The sequence below is a fragment of the Ctenopharyngodon idella genome, chromosome 2 (assembly GCF_019924925.1).
Source record: "Ctenopharyngodon idella isolate HZGC_01 chromosome 2, HZGC01, whole genome shotgun sequence".
NCBI lineage: Eukaryota > Metazoa > Chordata > Actinopteri > Cypriniformes > Xenocyprididae > Ctenopharyngodon > Ctenopharyngodon idella.
Window position 1 is genome coordinate 35,487,892 of NC_067221.1, and position 23,503 is coordinate 35,511,394.

The 23,503-nt window shown below is 39.1% G+C and overlaps 1 protein-coding gene across 1 annotated transcript in view; it reads left to right on the forward strand.

The window, feature by feature from the left end:
* The window catches only part of camsap2b (calmodulin regulated spectrin-associated protein family, member 2b), a 60,661-nt gene that overhangs the window by 28,131 nt on the left and 9,027 nt on the right, over positions 1-23,503 (forward strand). The window contains 11 exon segments of the mRNA XM_051917933.1: positions 5,534-5,611; positions 14,469-14,610; positions 16,216-16,355; positions 18,429-18,519; positions 18,605-18,689; positions 18,782-18,807; positions 19,059-19,128; positions 19,219-19,467; positions 20,149-21,645; positions 21,647-21,920; positions 23,202-23,338. Of these exon segments, the coding sequence (XP_051773893.1) occupies positions 5,534-5,611; positions 14,469-14,610; positions 16,216-16,355; positions 18,429-18,519; positions 18,605-18,689; positions 18,782-18,807; positions 19,059-19,128; positions 19,219-19,467; positions 20,149-21,645; positions 21,647-21,920; positions 23,202-23,338 (2,789 nt within the window).

A 23,503-nucleotide genomic window follows, 5' to 3' on the forward strand; every position in this document is an offset into this window, starting at 1 on the left:
GCAGTGTGGTCAGCGTCAGGATGTTTGCTATGTTATCTGAATTTTTTTATGGAAAAATTTTACTTTACTACATATTAGCCTATTGTTGTACTTTACTCCACTAGTACATTTCATACAAACATATCGTTACTCGTTTTTTTTCGAACTGAATTAAGTTTAATATTTTAATAGTGTATGTTTTGGTAATAAAATAAAAGGTTTGCTTAACGTGTATATTCTGTTATGTTCTGTTTTGGTTTCGTTTTCACTCTGTTCCTTTTTGCCTGTGTTCATAGTTAGTTTCTTGGTTGTTAATTATCCCACACCTATTTCTGATCAGTTGATTACCCTCTCTGTGTATTTAAGCCTTGAGTTTTCCTAGTGGTATCTTGATTAAAGACTATTTGTTTGTACTCCATTTGTCATGCACTCATTACTACAGCCACATACTGTGACAATTTGCAGATCAAGTCATTTTCAGTGTCTGCATCCACTATTCTTCCCTATTGTAGAATGTAAAGTATATAAAATTGCAAAATAAAACACGATTCATCAATCTGTATTTTTTTAATAATTAAGTACATTAAAATTCAAGTACTTATACTATAGTAATTATGTAATAGTGTACTATAATTTTAAAAATTATAGTATACTATAATTTTAAAAAGAGTGCTTATTTTTTTTACTGGAGTAATATTTTATTAGGGTATCTGTACTTTTACTGAAATACTTGTTTTGTGTACCTTGTCCACCACTGAAAAATGAAAATTCTGTAATCATTTACTCACCCTCATGTCGTTTCAAACTAGGGATGCACCGAAATTAAAATTTTGGGCTGAAACCGAAACCGAAAAAGACTTTTTATTTATTTATTTATTTATTTTAATTATTCATTTCATATTTTTGTATAATTGTATTATTATTAGACTTTTTAATTAAATTCAATAATTTTACTGAATCTGAATTTAAAAAATACAAGCCATATGTAAAATAACCACACTTTACTAAAGTAAATACTAATACTGAAGTAACACAAAAATTGGACAGAAAATGGGCCTGTATTAAAACAATGTTAAATGTCAATATATTAATATCAATTTATCAATATTTAACAGATTTATTTTTTGACCAATTATCAAAAAAAGTATAGTCCTACAAAGCATATTATTATCAGAGCATATGAGCAGATAGCAGGCAGTGGATCAGTGAACGAGAAGCAGGCAGCGCACGCACAGAGCGGAACGTTGAGCAGTTGCTTCGAAGTTGTGCATCTTCAGAAGTGAAGCCTTTTGCAAAGTTACAAAACATGCTGCACGAGAGTGAAACCTGATCATTGAACATGGAGGGGCGGGGCAGCATATTTTTGGCTTATATTTTCAAAGTATTCTACCTTTTTTCTTTTTTGTCCAAAAACCGAAAATGCCATTTTCGGACAATAATTTTTGGTGGCCAAAATTTTGGCGCATCTCTATTTCAAACCCACAAGACGTTCATCTTCGAAACAGAAATGAAGATATTTTAATGAAATTTCTGCCCCTCCATTGACAGTCTATGCAACTACCACTTTGACGTTTCAAAAAGTTTAAATTTCAAAAATCCAAATTTTCTGAAGAGACACGATCGCTTTATATGATGAACAGATTGAATTTAGGCTTTTATTCACAAATAAAACATTCATCAATGCATATCAGTTATGGTAAATGGAAGCTCAAGCATGTTTGCTTGACGTGTGAGAAACAATGAGGTTCGTTCTTGTGTTACGCAGCACTTCCGTAAGAGGTTTGTTCTTGTGCATCAAGCAGGTTCAATTGAGCTTCTGTTTATGTTCGCTGATGAATGGTTATATGTGAATAAAAGCCTAAATTCAATCTGTTCATCATATAAAGAAATCTGGTCTCTTTAGAAATTTTGGACTAAACCACTCGATTCATATGGATTCGTTTTACAATCTCCTTATGAACTTTTTGCATTGTCAAAGTGTCCGTTACATAGACTGTCAATGGAGGGACAGAAAGCTCTCAGATTTCATTTAAAAGATCTTCATTTGTGTTTCGAAGGTGAACAAAAGTCTTACGGGTTTGGAAAGACATGAGGGTAAGTTAATGATGACAGTTTTTTTATTTTTAAGTGAACTAGTCTAACCCTTTAAGCAGCAGAGCTACAAAGTTTATGTCCCTCTATGTTCTAGTGATGGTATATGGTATGTTATATAGTAATGGCAAGATTTGCCTTCATCAGTTAAATTTATAGGCATATCAGTGGCAATATTTAGTGCATCACCCATTCATTTTAGAGCTAATTCAATGTCCCATTTAAACAAAATCATTTAATTTAATCTTATACGGTATGTGTGAAATATTCAAAAATGTTTCATTTTTTAAATGTGTGACTATGAAACATTTGTGACAAAATTAGTGACAAAATTAGTATCATAAACATGCAGCATGCTAAAATGTTTTTTTTTTTTTTTTTTCAGGTATACATTTAGTATAGTCTATTTAATTTTTGATCTTACCTCTCCTGTGTTTAAGTGTTTAAGCACTGTTGTTCAGATAAAAATTGTTCTTTCCATCTCTGGTATTTCTCCTCTCATTGTGTTTCTTAGCATCCTGCAATAAGAAGAATACTTCTTTGAGTCACATGCAGTCATGCAGTAATTGTCAGTATACCAGAGACCCTTATTAAGTCATGGGTTCACTTCCCAGAGAACTCACAGAACTGATCAAATGTGTGTAGGCTAGCTAAGAGGCACTGCAAGTCATTTTTGAAACACAATGAAGTGTAATTTAATGTTCATGGTTTCAGCTATTTAACTTTTTCATTACTCTGTCTAGAGATGTTTCTGAAAGCCCTTGTTTTAAGCATTTTATGTTACATGGCTTTAAAAAATAAAAATTGTTATAAGGGAGAGTGCTGTTATTGTATTCATGGTGGTTGACACATTCACAGCCCTTAAAGGGGTCGTGAATTGAGAAATCAAATTTTCCTTGATCTTTTGCCATACAAGAGGTCATTGTACTATAAGAATATCCTTTAAGTCTCAGAACTCAAAACTTCCTAAATAGTCCAAAAAAAGCTTTTGTTGAAACCAAGCTCTCAAAAAGACTTGTTTCAGATTTTGTCTCACTATGACATCATAGTGTGACCAAATGCCACCTTTGCCTAAGAAAATCAACACCTACTTCTACATCATTGCTTATTTAGCTCCGCCTACTGATTCGGATGTCATGTAGTAGTAAATACAAGAGAGACACAAACATAGGATTGCTCCAGCAACAAAAATGAAAGAGATGCCTCTGAGAATTACAAGATGTTTTGCAATGCCAAGTTGTGGAAAAACACAGTGTTTGCATTGCCTTCCTTGTACTCCTAACATTAAAGGGATAGTTCACTCAAAAATGAAAATTCTATCATAATTTACTCCCCCTCAAGTAGTTCCAAGTAACGTTACATTCAAACATGTATGGCTGAATTTCACCTGCTGCCATTTTTTCAACATGGGAAGTTTTCAGTACAATTCCACACGTGTAATGGTGGGGACGTTGAAAATTATTTTAATGTGTAAAACTGTTACCAGGTCATAGCAGTGAGCATTTACTTCCAATGTGGCACTCCCATCAAAACTGAGTGTTTGAAAGAGAGGGTCAAAAACAGGATAGAAAATAGCCTATTACTAAATTAGGATGTTTTTTTTTTTCATGTAAAAATCTTGCTAACATTAAAAGTGGAGCTCAGAGAGCATTATAAAAAAAGAAAAAAAAAAAGAAAAAAAAATGCCATTCATGACCCCTTTAAGAATTAATCTTTGTACACAAGGCTTGATGTAATTTAAAATACAAACTGATACTTCTTACTCAGAGTGCATCGCAAAAAGTATGTACAGGTGCTGGTCATATAATTAGAATATCATCAAAAAGTTGATTTATTTCACTAATTCCATTCAAAAAGTGAAACTTGTATATTATATTCATTCATTACACACAGACTGATATATTTCAAATGTTTATTTCTTTTAATTTTGATGATTATAACTGACAACTAAGGAAAATCCCAAATTCAGTATCTCAGAAAAATAGAATATTGCGAAAACGTTCAATATTGAAGACACCTGGTGCCACACTCTAATCAGCTAATTAACTCAAAACACCTGCAAAGGCCTTTAAATGGTCTCTCAGTCTAGTTCTGTAGGCTACACAATCATGGGGAAGACTGCTGACTTGGCAGTTGTCCAAAAGACGACCATTGACACCTTGCACAAGGAGGGCAAGACACAAAAGGTCATTGCAAAAGAGGCTGGCTGTTCACAGAGCTCTGTGTCCAAGCACATTAATAGAGAGGCGAAGGGAAGGAAAAGATGTGGTAGAAAAAAGTGTACAAGCAATAGGGATAACCGCACCCTGGAGAGGATTGTGAAACAAAACCCATTCAAAAATGTGGGGGAGATTCACAAAGAGTGGACTGCAGCTGGAGTCAGTGCTTCAAGAACCACTACGCACAGACGTATGCAAGACATGGGTTTCAGCTGTCGCATTCCTTGTGTCAAGCCACTCTTGAACAACAGACAGCGTCAGAAGCATCTCGCCTGGGCTAAAGACAAAAAGGACTGGACTGCTGCTGAGTGGTCCAAAGTTATGTTCTCTGATGAAAGTAAACTTTGCATTTCCTTTGGAAATCAGGGTCTCAGAGTCTGGAGGAAGAGAGGAGAGGCACACAATCCACGTTGCTTGAGGTCCAGTGTAAAGTTTCCACAGTCAGTGATGGTTTGGGGTGCCATGTCATCTGCTGGTGTTGGTCCACTGTGTTTTCTGAGGTTCAAGGTCAACGCAGTCATATACCAGGAAGTTTTAGAGCACTTCATGCTTCCTGCTGCTGACCAACTTTATGGAGATGCAGATTTCATTTTCCAACAGGACTTGGCACCTGCACACAGTGCCAAAGCTACCAGTACCTGGTATAAGGACCATGGTATCCCTGTTCTTAATTGGCCAGCAAACTCGCCTGACCTTAACCCCATAGAAAATCTATGGGGTATTGTGAAGAGGAAGATGCGATATGCCAGACCCAACAATGCAGAAGAGCTGAAGGCCACTATCAGAGCAACCTGGGCTCTTACAACACCTGAGCAGTGCCACAGACTGATTGACTCCATGCCACGCCGCATTGCTGCAGTAATTCAGGCAAAAGGAGCCCCAACTAAGTATTGAGTGCTGTACATGCTCATACTTTTCATGTTCATACTTTTCAGTTGGCCAAGATTTCTAAAAATCCTTTCTTTGTATTGGTCTTAAGTAATATTCTAATTTTCTGAGATACTGAATTTGGGATTTTCCTTAGTTGTCAGTTATAATCATCAAAATTAAAAGAAATAAACATTTAAAATATATCAGTCTGTGTGTAATGAATGAATATAATATACAAGTTTCACTTTTTGAATGGAATTAGTGAAATAAATCAACTTTTTGATGATATTCTAATTATATGACCAGCACCTGTATTTGTGTTTATGGTTGCTTGCTTGTGCTTATTTTATATTGATATTGATTTTCCTATACAGGTAAATGAACATTTGAGAGACATTTTGGCCCAAGAAAAGAAAGTTAAAGATGCAGATGAACCCTACACTCTTCAAAAGGTGAGCATGCATTAATATCTTGTCAACAGATCATATACTAACATAAGTCAAAAATCTATTCCAAATAGTTCCTTAGAAGTTCTACAAATGAAAGGCATTACAAAGCTCAGATGCAGTACATTTCAATTAATATGGAGAAATATATTTCAGTTTGTTATTGCTTTTAAAATATGCAATAATATTTGAGCATTTTAATATTGTAAGGTGTAAGAATTTTTATTTTTAAGTTTTTTTTTTTTTTTTTTTTTTTTAAACACAACACAGCTTATGCTTACTTTGTTATATGTTACCTGTTAGCAAAACACTTTAAAAATGTCATAGAAAACCTCAGTAGTACTCACGACGTAGCTTTTCTGTTCTTGGTTGTTGAAGCACTGTGCTAGGTTTCAGTCTTTACAGCAGTGTGTTGGATATACCCATATAAATCGCTGTACAGAGTATACACCCTCACCCTTAGGCTTAGTCATAGTCAAAACACAAACAGGTTTGTACAGGTTCAGACATGTTCAAAATGTTTTTGTTTTGTTTTTTAATCTAAAGATTGAAGCCTTAAGCTATCTGTATACAAAAGAGTAGGTTGACAGAGTTGAATAGAAAGACAATCTTTTCCTGGTTGCTATGGTGTTACGACCTTTCAATTTGCATCAAATGCAAGATATTCCTTAGGGTGAACTATCCCTTTAACACCCCCAAATGCTGCTTCGTAAATCTAACAACACTGTCATATTTTAGACAGAAATGTATAAATGTATTCATACATTTAAGATAATATCAATTATTAATTGTTAATTATTTTTTTATTTTTAATAAGCTGCTAAAGGCTGGAATACACTAAATGACTTTTACCTATAGTTTTGCCCAGATTTGCAGTCTGGAGTAGTCAATGCTAGTTGCCGAAAGTCTGAGACAGTCTGCAAATTTTGCAGAAAAAATCATGTACTTAATGATGGGAACAGACTTAGATTTTTTAGCTTTAGGCTTTATGATTCCAATCAGTCAGAGGATAGCAGACATGTTTGATAATTTGAGCTGATTTTACAATGCATTTTGTTTTCATTTGTCACGTATCTCCTAGCAACAATGCATGTGTTTCTGCATGAGTTTGTTGTGTTCAGAACATCTTGAAAGTCTGGAAGTGTGATTGTCAATTGTTCAGTCTGTGATACCCAGTTTTTCCTCTGTAACCAAGTTTGCAAGTATAGTGCTTCAGAATCTGTTCAGATTTTGTAAGTTGTAAGTTGAAATCTGACAATCTTTCACTTTTATTGCTCAATTATAATCTCAACAATTTATCAATTGGATTTTTGATACACCCAAACAAAATTGACAGTAAAATGAGAAAAACAGGAAGTGAGGCTGTGTCTTTGCAAGGCTTTCAAATGAGATTCAAAGCAGCCTATATTGAGGCAATACTTGTTGAAACTAGATGGGTAAAGTTTGCCTAGACAAACTAGGATGCTGATTTGAAAAAGCCTTGTCCTGAAAATTTAAAATAATTTTAAAAGCTTTAAGTTTTTTTGTGTGATGTGACTTGTTTTGTAGTGCAAGTGTTAACTCGTTTCTGGTTTTATTGAGAAATCTGATGTATAAAATTATCTGTTGGTTGGATGATTCTCTGAATGATATTATAATTCTGCTGTCAAATCCTAGACTGAGTGTAATGTGATACCAGTCACCTGTGTGGAAACATTCGTCATCCTAAAAATTCGTCACGCGCAGAAACCTTACACACTAAAGCTGCGATCACACTAGACTTGGAGCATGCGAAATTTCTTCGGTCACTGCAACGGTCATGATATGACGTCATGCTCTGAACCGTCTTTTTTTATAAATATGAATTCGACATATAACAAATAGTAATATACTCAAAATGTAAAAAAAATAAATAAATATATATATAAATACAATCTACTCGACTTTACTGCAAAAAAATGTTTGGTAACATTTTATTTTACAGTGTCATTGTTACACATGTTGCATGTAGTAATAACTATAACTTATGCATAATTAGATGCAACTAACCCTAAACCAAATCAATCCCTAATCCTAACCTACATGTAGTTACTTAAAATTACTTAGTACTTAAATGTATAATTACAGTGTAACAAAGACACCTTAAAATAAAGTGTAACCATATGTTTTTTTTAATTCAGCCAAGAGGTCACGCTGTAATGTATCGATCTTCTACTGGTCACATGTGTTCACATGATGCAAATTCACAGTTCAGAGTTCACCAAACTTGAACTTTGGAACACAGCAAAATGCAAAACTTTTCGCATTCGCATGCATTTTCAGTCTGCCACATTTGCAAGCATAGTACGAATGGAAGTCAATGGAACAAAATGTGTAGTGTGACCGCCTCTTATGTCCGATGCGTATTAATTAATCCGTTGTGAATTTTTGTATTCCACACTTTGGGACCTTATCTAACTTTTATAAAAAGTTGTATGTTTTTTTTTTTCTTGTGTGTCTGCTAATGGACCCTGAGTCTGACAAAAAAAAAGTTGATCTTTGTTAATGTCTTTAGTTGAACTGAATTTAACTTATCTTTAAGCCTATGATTATTCAGGTTGGGTGTGAATAGTCATGCTATCCTAAACAATGTCTGTGGAATGAAGTTCTTCAGGAATGATGTAGAAGACTTCCATGTGGTTGATCTTACTTAGGGCTTTTTTTTTCTTCATTCTAAGAGTTTATAGTCTCTTAGAATGAAGTTGTAATGACAAAATGCTTCTTTTATTTGTTACTACTAAGCAGGTAATGTAAATGTCAGGGTTATGTTTAGTTCTGTTAGTTTTAGTTTGGTTTTGTTTTGTTCCTGTTTGCCTGTGTTCCCTATCAAAAGCTACTCTTAATGCTGCGCTGACAGCGCTATGGGAAAACATCTTTGTTTGACCGGTTGTGAAGTATGTGTGGCAGACACACCAAGAATGCATGCTCGTGAGAGGCTATAAATAGACTGTGCACCTGACGATAAACAGGTGCACTTTCAGGTCTCTTTAGCTGCATCCAAAAACTTAGGCAGCTGACTTGTTGCCTCACTGCCTTATCAGGCAATGACTTTTGAGGCAGCATTTGTGCATGAAGGCACCTCACGAAACTGATTTCAGACAGACTTCAAAGGCAGCGTACCAGTTTAATGATCTACAGCAAAATAGCGTGAGCTTTGGTGAGAACTAAACAAATATTTATTACAGTAGTAATTTCTAGCTAGAAATTACATCAAAAGTGGAAAATGTTGGTCAAAAACGTACATTTACACAAACTGACCAGCAAACGCAACTTTCGGATGCCATCTTCATTTTTCTAGCTCTACTGTCTGTCACAGAATGGAATGCACAGGATTGTGGGATATCAAAGGCAGCGAAGGACACATCTATGCTGCCTTCAAAAATCGATCAGATGAAGGTATCTCAGGAAACAGGAAGTAAAGCTAACATTGGATTCGGACGGGCCTTGATGCCTTCCTACCTTGAAATGTGTCCTCCAAAGGCAGCATTTTCCAGTTTTCAGACACAGTCTTTGGCTGTTTCTCAATTCCAAGAACGCAGAGAAAGGACTTGCGTTCTCGTGTAGTCCGGTCTTAACAGGCGACCTTGAAAGAACGAACTCGGAAGGACGCGAGGACACAGAATGCATCATTTGAGAACTGAGATGTGCTGCGATCTTGTTGCTCAACTGACCAACCCAGCATCTCATAAGTGGCTAATGCATAATAAATACAACATAACATAACGAACAAATGCCATGACCTATTAAAAGATTTATTTCATATTATTATAGACATTGTTTTCATATCATTTTATATCTTTTTATTTCACCGCGTGTATTTATGAAAATGAGTAGCCTTTGTGTTGTATGCTTTGTCAACATTAAGATTCTTTGTTATATTCCAATAAAATACTGCAGGCTTTCTTCAGGTTATCACTTTATTAAAATTAAGCAAAACAAACGGACAAACGTTTACTTTCACGAGCCATCACTTATATGCGAGCGGGAATCTCGTAAGTGAGAATGAGAACTTTAAAGCTTGCAGGCTTCCGTACGTCGACCGCCCGCAGCGTCTTCTGGGATTTTTAACGGTTCAATTCTCTCAAGTCTGTATTCGATGCATCCTCGATATCAAGAACACATCCGGGTACTTTCATGCGTCCTCTGTTCTTGCCTTCTTGAGTATTGGAACTGAACTTCGACGGCTGATGATGACCTAGAGCAAGAACTCAAGGACGCAAGATCGCTTAAGAACGCATATTGAGAAACAGCCTTTGTCTTCAGAGAACCGTATTGTGTGTCACTCTCTATCTGTCCACTTTGTTAGGAGTTAGAGTTCCAGGTGTCATGCCTTCACGGCCTATCCCTATATTATGATATGCATGAGCTCTGCTTTGAGTACTTGTGTTTGAGCATGGCGAGTGCGAGCACTGTGAGTTGTTCTCCATTAAAGTGTTTTACGCTAGTCTCGCATATCGTGAGTCGATCTGGCTGAGGAGCAGGAGACAGGTCCTTCCCTTTCTTTCCTTTTCTCTTCAGATCACAAATTCCTCCCATCTCAGGGCTCCAGACAAAAAAATTCATTAAGGAGCCGTTGGCTCCTATAGGGGGAAAAAAAACAGGCGGCAATTTTTTTTTTTTTTAAGAGCCACACAATAATGAACTTAAAATTTTAAATCACTTACTTTTAGTCATCCTGTTGTGTCTATATACCTTCCCTTTACAGTTTCAGCATTTTCATCTTGTGACTTTTCTAGGAAATGAATGTCACTATTTTCACTTAGTACTATTATAGTTTTTGTTAATATTTTGAATCCGATTCGATTTTTATATTTTCTGCTTTTATTTTTTAAGTTTTAATTTTTTTTTGTTTTTAGTTTTATTTTTTGTTGTTTTTAAACATGTCTGTTTAGTTTGTATAGATTTTTATTTTAGTATTAACATTTATTTCAAGCAATAAAAAATGTTTTTAATGGTTTTAGTTAACTGTAATAACCCTGATGCTAGTAAAATCTTTATATTGATAATATGTGTCAAATAATGTTCTTAGTCCTTCTTTCCTGAAGTATAAACGAACAGTTCTTTATTGCTGGTAATTCGTGAACAGCACAGGATGCAAACAGGCGAGGGAAACAATCACTGAAATATGAAGCTGGTGGACTTAGCTGAAGTTAATGCAGTGTTCTTTGTGCAGGTGCATAAATTGCAGTGACGGCTCATCCAGGGAGACAACGCAGGGAACAGAAGACAGATGACAGTTTAGGAACAACAGGTAGGTTTCTCAGGTGAGCATAATGGGTCTGTGTAGCTTCTCATTGATGAAACCAGATGCAGAGTGAAGTGTGTGAGGGCCTTTTGAGTGGTGCAGATGAGTGACAGCTGGTGGTGGTCAGTGATTGCAGATGGAGTGCAGCTGAATAGAAGGAGGGATGATGGGAAATGTAGTGAATGGGCAGTGACTGGACTTGTGACCGTGACAGTTCTTCTCCCTCCCGGAAGGCAAGACCTCGCACCAGTAGGAGTCCAATCCGGGAGGGAGGGCGGGCATTCTGGAGTCTTGGCAGGTCTCTAGGGTGAAGCCAGTGTCTTGGCAGACTCCAGGATTGTACTGATGACCAGAGAGGTTCTGGCAGATCAGGGAGCCAAGGCGACGCTGGAAACTCAGGTACTCAGGCTGGAAACCACAGAGGTACAGGGGGCCGCTGGAGCCTCCGAGGGCACTGGAGACTCAGGGGTTCACGGTGGAGCAGGTAGTTCAAGGGGCCATGGTGGTGCGGCCTCCGTGGCCTTGGCCCGGACCCCAGGCTCGGCCACTAAGGTCGAGAATGGGCTCATGGGCTTAAACGAACACAGGAACTGGAGCGGGCTCTGGGACTGGAGCCATATCTGGGCTCTCAACGAGGACGGGAGTCACCTCTGGACGAGGAAGGGAGTTGGAGTCATAGGCGCAGTGGTGGCCGTTTTGGCTGAGGGCTCAGATGTGGCGGCCATTCTGGCCGAGGGCTCAGGTATAGTGGCCATGCTGGCTGAGGGTTCAGACACGGCGGCCATCTTCACTGAGGGCTCAGGTGCGGCGGCCATTTTGGCTGAGGGCTCAGATTCAACAGCCATAGTTGGATGGGACTCTAGAATGGAGGCCATCTTGGGAAGAGACTCTGGGATGGCGGCCATCTTGGGACGAGATTCTGGGATGGTGGCCATCTTTGGACGAGACTCTGGGGTGGCGGCCATCTTGGGACAAGACTCTGGGATGGCGACCATGTCAGGAAGAGACTCTGGAATGGCGGCCATTTTAGGACGGGACCTCTGACTGGTAGCCATCTTAGGACGGGAGTTCGGACTGGCGGCCATCTTAAGATGAGACGCTTGGGCTGGCTGGAACATATATACATATACATACATACATATACAATACATATGACGGGACGAAGCTCTCAAGACATCGGTGGATGGCCTCCTTCCAGTCCAATCCAGCAATATCAGGGAGTTCTCGTGGATGGACATAGTTGGACCCAGTTTGGTACAACGCCTTTATGGTCTCGTCATTTAGGGAGCTGGTCTGGAAGAGACAACAGAACTTCTCAGTGAAAGTAAACAAATTCCGACTGGATTGAGCCGCCACCGCGATCTGTCCAGCGAATTCCCAGCTCATTTCCTCTTGTTTTGTGGTCTGGTCTTCTGTCATGCACACAGAAGAGGACAGACGAGGTGAGTATAAACAAACAGTTCTTTATTGCTGGTAATTCGTGAACAGGGCAGGGTGCAAACAGGTGAGGGAAACAGTCACTGAAATATGAAGCTGGTGGACTTAGCTGAAGTTAATGCAGTGTTCTTTATGCAGGTGCAGAGATGGCAGTGATGGCTGAGCAGAGGATCCTGGGAGACAATGCAGGGAACAGAAGACAGATGACAGGTCAAGAACAACAGGTAGGTTTCTCAGGTGAGCATAACGGGTCTATGTAGCTTCTCATTGATAAGACCAGACGCAGAATGAAGTGTGTGAGGGCCTTTTGAGTGGTGCAGATGATGAGTGACAGCTGGTGGTGATCAGTGATTGCAGATGGAGTGCAGGTGAGTAGAAGGAGGGATGATGGCAAATGTAGTGAATGGGCAATGACTGGACTGGTGCCTGTGACAACTAGGAGGTGCTCTAGGCATATGTTTTCTTTGATTTTCCCTGGCATTGGTTTTCCCTGAAAAGATATAGCTACGTTTTTATGGAGTGACATTTCTGTCATGACAACTCTCGGAGTGTTTGGCATGATAATGGGTATGACAATGTTGATAGGTTTGGTCTTGGCGGAATAGATCTGCTTTTATTGCTGCTGCTTCTGCAGAGCAAGTACAGGACTAGCTACTGCCAATACATACACAACATGCTGCTGTGAGCAAGTAAGACATGCTGCTTCTGTACAATATAGCGTACATGAATTACCCGTAGCAGATCTATACAGGTGGAGCTGGGGAAGGTGGAGGGTTTCTGAAAGCCCGCTGCACTGCTAAGGCAAATGCTTCTCATGTATTTGAAGATTAAGCATGTGAGCTCATTGGCTACTGATATAGCAGGAACCAATCATCTGTGTCCTATAGATAATGATGTGATTAAGAGCAGGTTGAGTTAAGGACCTATTAGCCTGCGCATCTAGAGTTTCATGACAGAACTTTGTATTTGTTGCGTTTTACCGCAAAATGAGAGTTGTGTCTTAATTAAAATCAACTCATTAATGATTTATCCACCCGTGACCCACCCGCAATTTTTGAAATGTTATTTTGTATTACTTGACCTGCCAGACCCGTGGATTATCTGCGCATCTCTAACACACACACACACACACACACACACACTTTTGTCCCTTTTGGTTTTTACACAGAGGCATAAAAAAAATACAAGAATATACTCTTGGTGTAAACACACACATTCTGTAAAGGTCCTTATGACATTTAGCTCAGTTGTACAATTGAAAAAATTGTACAGCTTTTATACATACATCCAAATTTCTTGATGCCTCTGTATCCCTGGATTATTGACCACAATCCATTTCACCTGTCCCTCTCATTGAAAATTTATTTTGTCCTACACTAGCACACAACTTCTACACTACTCACTGCCAATTTTGCTTCTGCCTAGATTATTCATTGATTTTTTTTTTCTTTACCTTTTTATTATTTCATTCTTTTTTTCTATCAAAAATGTCCAAATAGTAGGGTGAAATCAAGTATATATTGGGCCACATTTTTGCGAATCATGTAGAGCAGCATTAAAATGCATTTGCAGCATTGCAGCAAATGCAGCATTAAAATCAAATTATTCTCAATTTTCCCAAGAGCTCTTTTTGTGCGTCAAGTAATGTCAATTCAGTCATTGGATTTTGAATTCACAGTGTTAATAAATATTCCTGAATATCTCTGAAGCTCAGGGTAAAACTGTTATACAGTATGTTTCTCACAGATATTAACATAAGACAAGAATACATATTAAGAACATTTTTGCCAAGAAACAGTCAAGGGCATTCAGATTTTGTGGTACCAAAAACTCTTTTACATTAATGGATTCATTTATTCATATATTTTTTTCCCCTCTCTTTATATTTTTCAGATTTGTTATGCATGCACATGTACTGCAGCTGTAACTGACTCAATTAACATATAGGCTACCTGTTGGTAGTGACTGCCTCCATTAACAGCTACCTACCATCACTTTATGGCAGTGATATTTCCCAACTAAGAGCATAAGGGCTTTTGTGTTGTATGATTGTATGTTTTTTGAACTGATTCATATGGCTCTGGTTATGATGCATTCCCATGCTAGCAACTTTGCTGTCATAGCAAAGTATTTGTTGTTGTATGTTGTATTTGTAATCCACAGGGGCGTTACAGGAATGATGACGCTAGAGCACGTCCAGCTCTTTGTCTCCCCCTGGTGGAAAATCTCCTGAAGGATAACACAGACGGCTGTGCACTGGCTGCACTGCTGCACTTCTACTGTCCTGATGCTGTGCCACTGGAAGGTACTTTTGCAGCAAACTCTTTTTTTGTGATATGAGAAATATCGATTTGTTTCGTTCCTCCTGACAAGTGTCAACCTTTTCACATACACTATATATATATATATATATATATTTATTTATATGAATTTAGAGAGTTGCATTAGATTTATATTTATAGAGCAGCATTAGTCCCTGATATACGATATTATATATATATATATATATATATATATATATATATTTTTTTTTTTTTTTTTAATTTCTGAGTAAATTATGGAGGATGGCAGGGTGGACCAGTGCTGAGTTGGACTATATTTTTCACCTGCATGAGAACTAAAGCTTATTGTGTCACAGTATGTGTTTTACCCCCTAGACCACACCTCCAACATTAAACTGCACTAATAGTAGTAATTTTCTAATCTTGTGCTAAGTCTTATAAAGTCTAATTCATGTGTAGTTTTAGACTAGACTTAAAAATTTTCTGGGGAAGTTGCCTAAAAAAAACACTTCAATATTTAAGTCAGAAAGAGTGCATTCCTACTGTCTTCATTTTGTTTCATTGAGAGGTGTAGTTGAGTACATACCCTCCAAGAGAGGCCTGTACAGATAAACCCTCAACAAAATACTCTGCCCCTAATCTGGCCCTGTAGATAACAGACGTACACACAGAAACAACATCAAGAAAAACTACATTATCCACTAAACTCCCTCTGAAGTCCCTAATGACAAGAGCATAACAACATTCAAATATTCAGGGTCAGCTGAAGGACACAGTCTCTGTCTCTCTTTAAAAGTGACTTATCAATATAATGGCAAAGTTTCTTATAATAATCTTAACAGAGACTGTTAGGAATGGGTGGGAACGATAGGATAAAACTGATGGAGAGAGAGAGAGCTATTTTACAATATTACACTACCATTCAAAAGTTTGGGGTTGGTTAGATTTTTGTTAATGTTTTTTAAAGAAGTCTCTTTTGCTCACCAAAGCTGCATTTATTTAATTAAAAATACAGTAAAATAAGTTTTAAAATGTAATTTATTCTTGTGATGTCAAAGCTGATTTTTACATCATTACTCCAGTCTTCAGTGCCACGTGATCCTTCAGAAATCATTTTAATATGCGGATATGGTGCACAAGAAACTTTGCCTATGATTTTCTATGTTGAAAATGTTGTGCTGCTTATATTTTAGTGAAAACTCTGAGACATTTTTTTTTAGAATTCTTTTATGAATATAAAGCTCAAGAGAACAGCATTTATTTGAGTAAGAAATCATTTCTAACATTATAAACGTCTTGATTGTCACTTCTTATCAATTTAATGCAATCCTTGCTCAATAAAAGAATAAATTTCTTGATACGAATGAGGGTGGAGGAAGAAATGAGTGAAAGGAATAAACAGAGCGAGTAGGAGTGCGTGAAAGGAAGTTTGAGAGAGAACAGACAAGCAGTTATTCAAACATAAACACATCCCCACCCCGTGACTTGGAGGATTCTGTTCATTACATCACACATTCTGCTCCCGCCCTCAAAGACTTCATTGGCTTCTACTTGTGTTCTGTCTCCGGCCCCTCAGATTAATTCACAACGTCATTGGCTGTTATGTGGTTTGTTCCCTCCCCATCCAGATATCTGTATCAAAGAAACAATGTCATTGGCTGACAGTCTGTACAATCTCCAGCTGATCCAGGAGTTCTGCAGGGAAAACCTCAGCAACTGCTGTCACTTCACTCTGGAGGATATGCTGTACGCCTCCAGCACCATCAAGGTAAAGCCTGACGTCCACATGCAGCACTTCTTCACTTCTTTTACTGATAGTTTTACTGAGAGATTGATCGATATGTTTATTTTGATCGATAGATCATCTTTTTTTTTTTTTATTGTTATACTGTACTCATTTTTTCACATCTCTTGCATTTGTTTTTGCATGTATTTAGTGTTACATCACTATTACTGTTTAACATACTAAGAGTTATGGATTTGAACAAACCCTTAACTCTAAATATTAAACGTCTTGTCCTGTACCAATTATTCTATGGACATGAACCTGTGTGGCTTATTGAGGAGATCTGTGCTGTCTTAAAGGGATAGTTCACTCAAAAATGAAAATTCTGTCATCATTTACTTGTCCTCATGTCGTTCCAAAACTATATGACTTTTTTTCTTCTGTAAAACATAAACATAAACATTGTTTGTTTGTTTGTTTTTTTGTCCATTGTCCATTCAATGGAAGTCAATGGTCACCAAAACTGACATTTTTGTGTTCTGCAGAAGAAAGTAAGTCATACAGGTTTGGAACAACACGAGGATAAGGATTTAATTTTTGGGTAAACTATCCCTTTAAACGGTGTGGCTATGGTGGTGAGTGTTGCATGACAAGAGCTGCTGTCATTTTCTTCAGAAATTGTAAAACTTTCGTTTGGTGTGCTGGTTTTATTCCACCATATTTCTGAAGACGGTAATATGTAAGCTGACTAACCAGTGGAAAATTGTATTGCTTGTTTTTCCTGGTATGATTTAGTATCTGAAGTTTTCTGAGATGTTTCAGCACAATGAGTAGGTTGCATGTTTCCCATTTGCTTCAGTGTTGCAAACTTTGTATGGTTTCTAGGATACAGATTATGGCCACTTTCTGTGGTGATTTTCCACTGAATATCCTTTTTTAGTTTGAGGCCAGGATGAATGAGTGATCACTGGAGTATTACAGGGAATTTCAGCAGGGCTGATGCAGGATGGGAAAGACTACCAGTGCGTGTTTTAAATCTGACTGTTTGGAATGACTGAGTCATAGTTTGTGTGTGTGAGAGCGCTGCCATGTGGATCGCGACAGTTATGTTAGTGAAGCAGTTTGTCTAGATAAACACACTCCATGTGTAGCCGTTACCTCACACAGCCACCGTCATAACAACAGCCAGTAATATTTTTTGAGCAAATGTGTTACATTTTCCAAACCAGCAACCGTGGATTTGCCGTTATGTCAGATGAGTCTGTGGTCGATTATGTAAACCAGGTTAAAATGCTTTCAGCCAGTCACATGCTCTCCAGTAAAACAAAGATACATCTGATTTATTTGGTCATTTAGGCCTTAAATGTTGTGATTACACTAAATGAGGCCTTTTTCATGAGGCTAACAGCCCCTAACTGTGGTGAAATAAAGGTGTCAGGACTGAATAAATCTGCAGAGAGTGCTGGGTCTGTTCTGTTCGTGTCAGGCTGCCCCGGTTGCTTTGTTCCTCTTGTCGGGTCAGAACACCCTTTTATGTTTAGACTCTTCTCATGGCTGCTGTGCAGTTTCTTTCAATAAATACACTATATTAAGTTATACACTAATGAAAGTGTATTTTTGCACTTGTGTTTTTCCTTCACAACAGAATGTTGTCAGATGAATACATAAACACATGACCCTCTAAATGTATACAACATATTCACACAAACCTGGATTAAAGGAAAGTTTTTTTTTTTTTTTTTTTTCTGAAATAATAGCTGGATGCCATTTTTTGAATTTAATATGCACTGCAATACGATCATATTACAATGTTTTTACATTTTTCAAATAGAAGACAATATATATTGCATATATTACTGTAAACGGTATGCTAGTTTGCTGGTATTCATTTTGAATACACTGTTGTCATTAAGTTAGTAAAGGTCTGTAAAGGCTCAATCTTTATCTAAACAGTGGCACCTTGTGTTTATAGAATGACATTACATGAGCAGCACTACACACACACACACACACACACACACACAATTCATCCATCCATGTCTCTTCAGTTCTCCTCTGTCTTTGATCTGTATCTTTTTCTCCTAATTAATATTAACATCTGTTTGTGTGTTTCAGAGTAACTACCTTGTGTTTATGGCAGAGCTATTCTGGTGGTGTGAAGTTGTGAAACCATCTTTTGTTCGGCCCCGCACACTCAATACCAAAGGTAAGGTCTGTCTCGTTGGGTGTTATGTTTGGTGTTCACGCTGTGCATTTGGTTAACTCTAAGTTTCATATATTTTCTTTTGTAGCTTCTAACCCATCCCAGTCCAATAATATGGCTCCCATAACCAAACAAAACCTGATCCACAGACCAGGCAGTCCAGAGCAGTCTAGGTTTGTCTTTAATACAATGCAGCAGTGTTTGAGGTCTCATTTATCATGATTTTTATGCAAGAATTTATATTTCAAACAATTTCGTCTTATAGGTCACAACCTAAAAATGACAACTCAGGTAAGACATTACAATTTTGAGTCAATCTTTCATAAAATTAAAGAGATTTGGCTTCCCTTTTTAGTTTTGTGTATCCTGTAGCTTAACTGGTAAAACGTGGCTCTAGCAATAGCTTCCATTTACAGCGAACACACATACTGATACAATTTATAGCTTGAATGCATGGAATAAATGTAGATGAAACATTTATTTAATTGTAGACATTTACTTGTTTTTGCAGGAAAGTAAATGGGTATTTCTTTCTTTCACAGCAGTTGTCAGGCAGTCATCCTCCATGTCATATGTGGACGGATGTGTGGGGACATGGCCAAAAGAGAAACGGTCTGTGCCCAATATAAACTCTCTATCCCTTTCACTCTCTTACTCTGTCTTTACATGCTCCAGATATATAATTCTTTGTCTTCATCTCAGGTCTTCAGCTCATGGGATATCATTTGAGATTCCACTTGATGACAGCACGAGTTCATCTTCAAGACGTGGACTGAACCGATCAGCAAGCACAGAAGGTTTGTGTTTTAAAGTCCACCATGCAGCCCGAGGAATGCGGAGGAACCTTTCATTCCAGCCCGTTAATGGGAACGCCCACAGCAAAATACATGAGGAGGATGATGAGAAATCCAACAGACAAATCAGCAGACATCATCTGGGAAACTACACTGGGTAGTTCTTCCATTTTTATTTATTTATTTGTTATTTTTGCTTTATCTTTGCCCGCTTTTTTAGCTTTTTAAAGGTGTAGCTAATGCAAAAATTAAAATTAAGTCTAAAACTGGAATTTTTAAAGAGGAATGTTGAAGGATTTCAATATAAGAGAAAATGAGGATGGGTTTGTTGCCCAGCCCTATTTGTTTGAACCACGGGAGGCGTCTACTCTCACCCAAGCTTATGATACTCCTACATCCTATGTCATATGTCGGGTCAGAGGTCACTCTTCCACCGGAGCTAGACTCACGTACAGCCGTTGCCGGACTAACCCTTTAAGTAATTTGAACTACTTTTATGGTGCCTTTTTTGTCAATTTTGGAGCTTAATATCATCTGTATTGTTGTATTTTGTTGTATTTTCATGTGTTGAACACCTGGAAAATGATATTAAACTCCTACTTTTGTGCTTCTTGGAAGAAAGAAAGTCATAAGGGAGAGAAGTAATGACAGAATTTTCAATTAACCATGAACAATTTTCACTTATCTATTGCTTTAATATTAATCTTTAAAAAAAATTGAGTAAACATATGAAAGAAATGTTAGTTTTATTATGTTCATTGTCAAGCTGTTTTATTTTGAAGTAAGTTATCTAAATCTTGAGAGTTCTCTATAATTGAATGAATATCCCATGTTTCAGGTACTCAAATGGTGTGTCAGCAGATAACCTCAGCCCTCCGTACGACCCTCAGCCCAATACTCCTAGTATAGAAGAAGCCCTGAAGATCATCCATGACTCTGAACAACCCCACAGCAGCTTGCACCCCCCATCTGGGGATAGCACCTTTTTCCTACACAACCCATCTTCCCACAACTCCGCCACTGACTCAAACGATTCCGAGGACTCTCTTTCCAAGGTCAGAGCAGACGATGCGGACCTGAATTCCACCTCTACTGACATGGACACTGGAATCCATGTCCGTACCGAGGACATCCAGGATGGACAGGATGAGGATTCATCCCTGAAGGACTACTCGGACATGGACCCGGACCATGAGGCTCGTTCCTGCCCACTTCCGGAGACGGCTGGCAGCCCGTGTCCAAGCCTTTTGGGAATGCGTTCCCTGGCCACCAGCATGGCCTCCTCGTTGGGTTCTGCGGTTCGAATGACCAGCTTCGCTGAACAGAAATTTCGTAAACTAAACCACGGTGATGGCCGCAGCAGCGGTAGTGGCGGTAACACGCCTGAGAGTGGTGAGCTGAACGTCACAACCCCAGGAGCGTCAGGGACGGTTCGCTCGATTACTCCTGACGCACACAGCCCTGCTCGCATCATCTCCCCTCGTGATCCCTCGCAACTGTTGGCGTCGGAGATGGTGCAGTTGAAGATGAAGCTGGAAGAGAAACGCAGAGCGATTGAGGCACAGAAGAAGAAAGTCGAAGTGGCTTTCACACGTCACAGGCAGCGCATGGGCAGGACTGCCTTCCTCAACGTGGTTAGGCGTAAAGGAGTCGTGTCGCCACTAGGGGGCGACAGTAAAGGCCCAGATGGTCAGGAAAAACAGATCAGTGACCCAGAACCTCTAAAGACACCCTTGAATTCGAATGACTCCAATTCCAGACTTGAGAGATGTCGACCAGACGGCGCACCACCAAAATCACCCCTGGAGGAAGCAGCCGTGGAGGTGGACTTGGCGGAGTACACGCGATCCATCGAGCGCCTGAACACGTCTCTGAACTTCCTACAGTCAGAGATGCAGCGTTTGGCACAGCAGCAGGAACGTATCATGCAGATGCGTGATCATCAGAGTTGGGTGATTCCGCCGCCGGACCCGGCGCCACGCAAACAGCTGCGTGAGTTGCGCAGCAGCAGTGTAGTGGGCCGAGGTTCGGTGGGGTCGCTCTCCCCCATTTTGTCATCCACCGGCTCACCACGCACATCACACCGTTCGCCCTCGACGATCAAAAGGAAGTCTGCGTCTTTCCATGCAAGGACGCCACGAACGCCAAGGCCCACTGACCTGAAGGTCACGCCCTTCAGCCGCATGCTCAACACGCAGCAGTCGGTGGACAGCCTGCCTCGACTTAGACGTTTCTTGCCCAGCCAGATGCAGACCAGCTCATTTGCCTACTTGGGACATGATGAGGGACCTTCAAGTGAGGATGCACAAAAAGCAGCTGCAAATCCACCGTCTGCTCAAGGTGAACGCAAAGCAGGAAGAAGCAAAGCATGATAGAAACATGAATGTGCCAACATCTGAGGTTCTGTCTCAGCCAACAATGGACCGTTCGACGGAAACAGCAAGTGGGAACATAAATGAAGAAGAGTCACAAGAGAAGAAGGATCTGATTGAGGTTCCTCTCTCTATTCTGAAGCCTCTAGATGGGCATAATCTGGAGAGCAGCAGAGAAACAGAGACTGGACCAGAATTTAGACCAGACCAGAAGATGTGCTGTGGCTTCTTCTACAAGGTGAGACTTAGATATTTACATACAAAGTATAGAGAACAGAAAGCACACACATATAGAGAAAAGCTGCTTAAATAACTGAAGCTCAAAGTATACTTCGGTTTTGGCCCAAATGCTTAGCGTATATGTACTGTCAAAAGCACAGCCGTTCAGAGTGTACTCCATTTGATACCGTGCAAGCTGAGAGTACATTGTATTTGGGGTTAGAAAAATTTGACTGTTCATGTACAGTGTATAAATATGAGTATACACCGATCAGGCATAACATTATGACCACAAATAGGTGAAGTGAATAACAATGGGATATATTAGGCAGCAGGTGAACATTTTGTCCTCAGAGTTGATGTGTTAGAAGCAGGAAAAATGGGTAAGCGTAAGGATTTGAGCGAGTTTGACAAGGGCCAAATTGTGATGGCTAGATGACTGGGTCAGAGCATCTCCAAAACCAGGTCTGCAGTGGTCAGTATCTATCAAAAGTGGTCCAAGGAAGGAACAGTGGTGAACCGGCGACAGGGTCATGGGCGGCTAAGGCTCATTGATGCATGTGGGGAGCGAAGGCTGGCCCGTGTGGTCTGATACAACAGACGAGCTACCTGTAGCTCAAATTGCTCAAGAAGTTAATGCTGGTTCTGATAGAAAGGTGTCAAAATACACAGCGCATCGCAGTTTGTTGCGTATGGGGCCGCATAGCCGCAGACCAGTCAGGGTGCCGATTCTGACCCCTGTCCAACGCCGAAAGCGAGTTTGAGGTGTTGACTTGGCCTCCAAATTCCCCAGATCTCAATCCAGTCGTGTGAACAAACAAGTCTGATCTATGGAGGCCCCACCTCGCAACTTACAGGACTTAAAGGATCTGCTGCTAATATCTTGGTGCCAGATACCACAGCACACCTTCAGGGGTCTAGTGGAGTCCATGCCTCGACGGGTCAGGGCTGTTTTGGCAGCAAAAAGGGGACCAACACAATATTAGGAAGGTGGTCATAATGTTATGCCTGATTGGTGTATACTGTATATGCTTTATTTACAACATAAATCAAATACATTTATTTTTTTGATATAAATGGTTGTGACTGCATATGTTTCTCTGTTCAGAAGCTTCAACAAATGTCTTTGTTATTCTTTTTCATTCATTTTAAGTAAACACTCCTTTGAAATGAACATTTTGTGTTTTTCTTCATGTTGCACATCACAATGTTCAGTGAGAGACATTGTCTCATACAGCCAGCTACACATGAGCTTCTGTGTCAGACTGAATAATTGTTTGTTTGTGTTGCTGCGACTCAGGACGACCTGCAGGGAGAGGAGGATATTGCACAGAAGAAAGCAGCTCTGATGGAGAAAAGGTTGCGGAGGGAGAAGGAGATGCAGATGAAGAAACAGCAACAGGAGGCCGAGATGGAACAGAAGAAAGAAGCAGCACGGTATGAAAAACACCACAAAAAACACAACACAATAATAGCAAATGACATGATCACAGGAAACAAAGCCACACAATCACAGATAGCACAACTAATTCAACATGTCATGTTCACAGAATTCAGTATACACTAGAGCTATTTAAAAATTAATATAAATTATAGTCATAG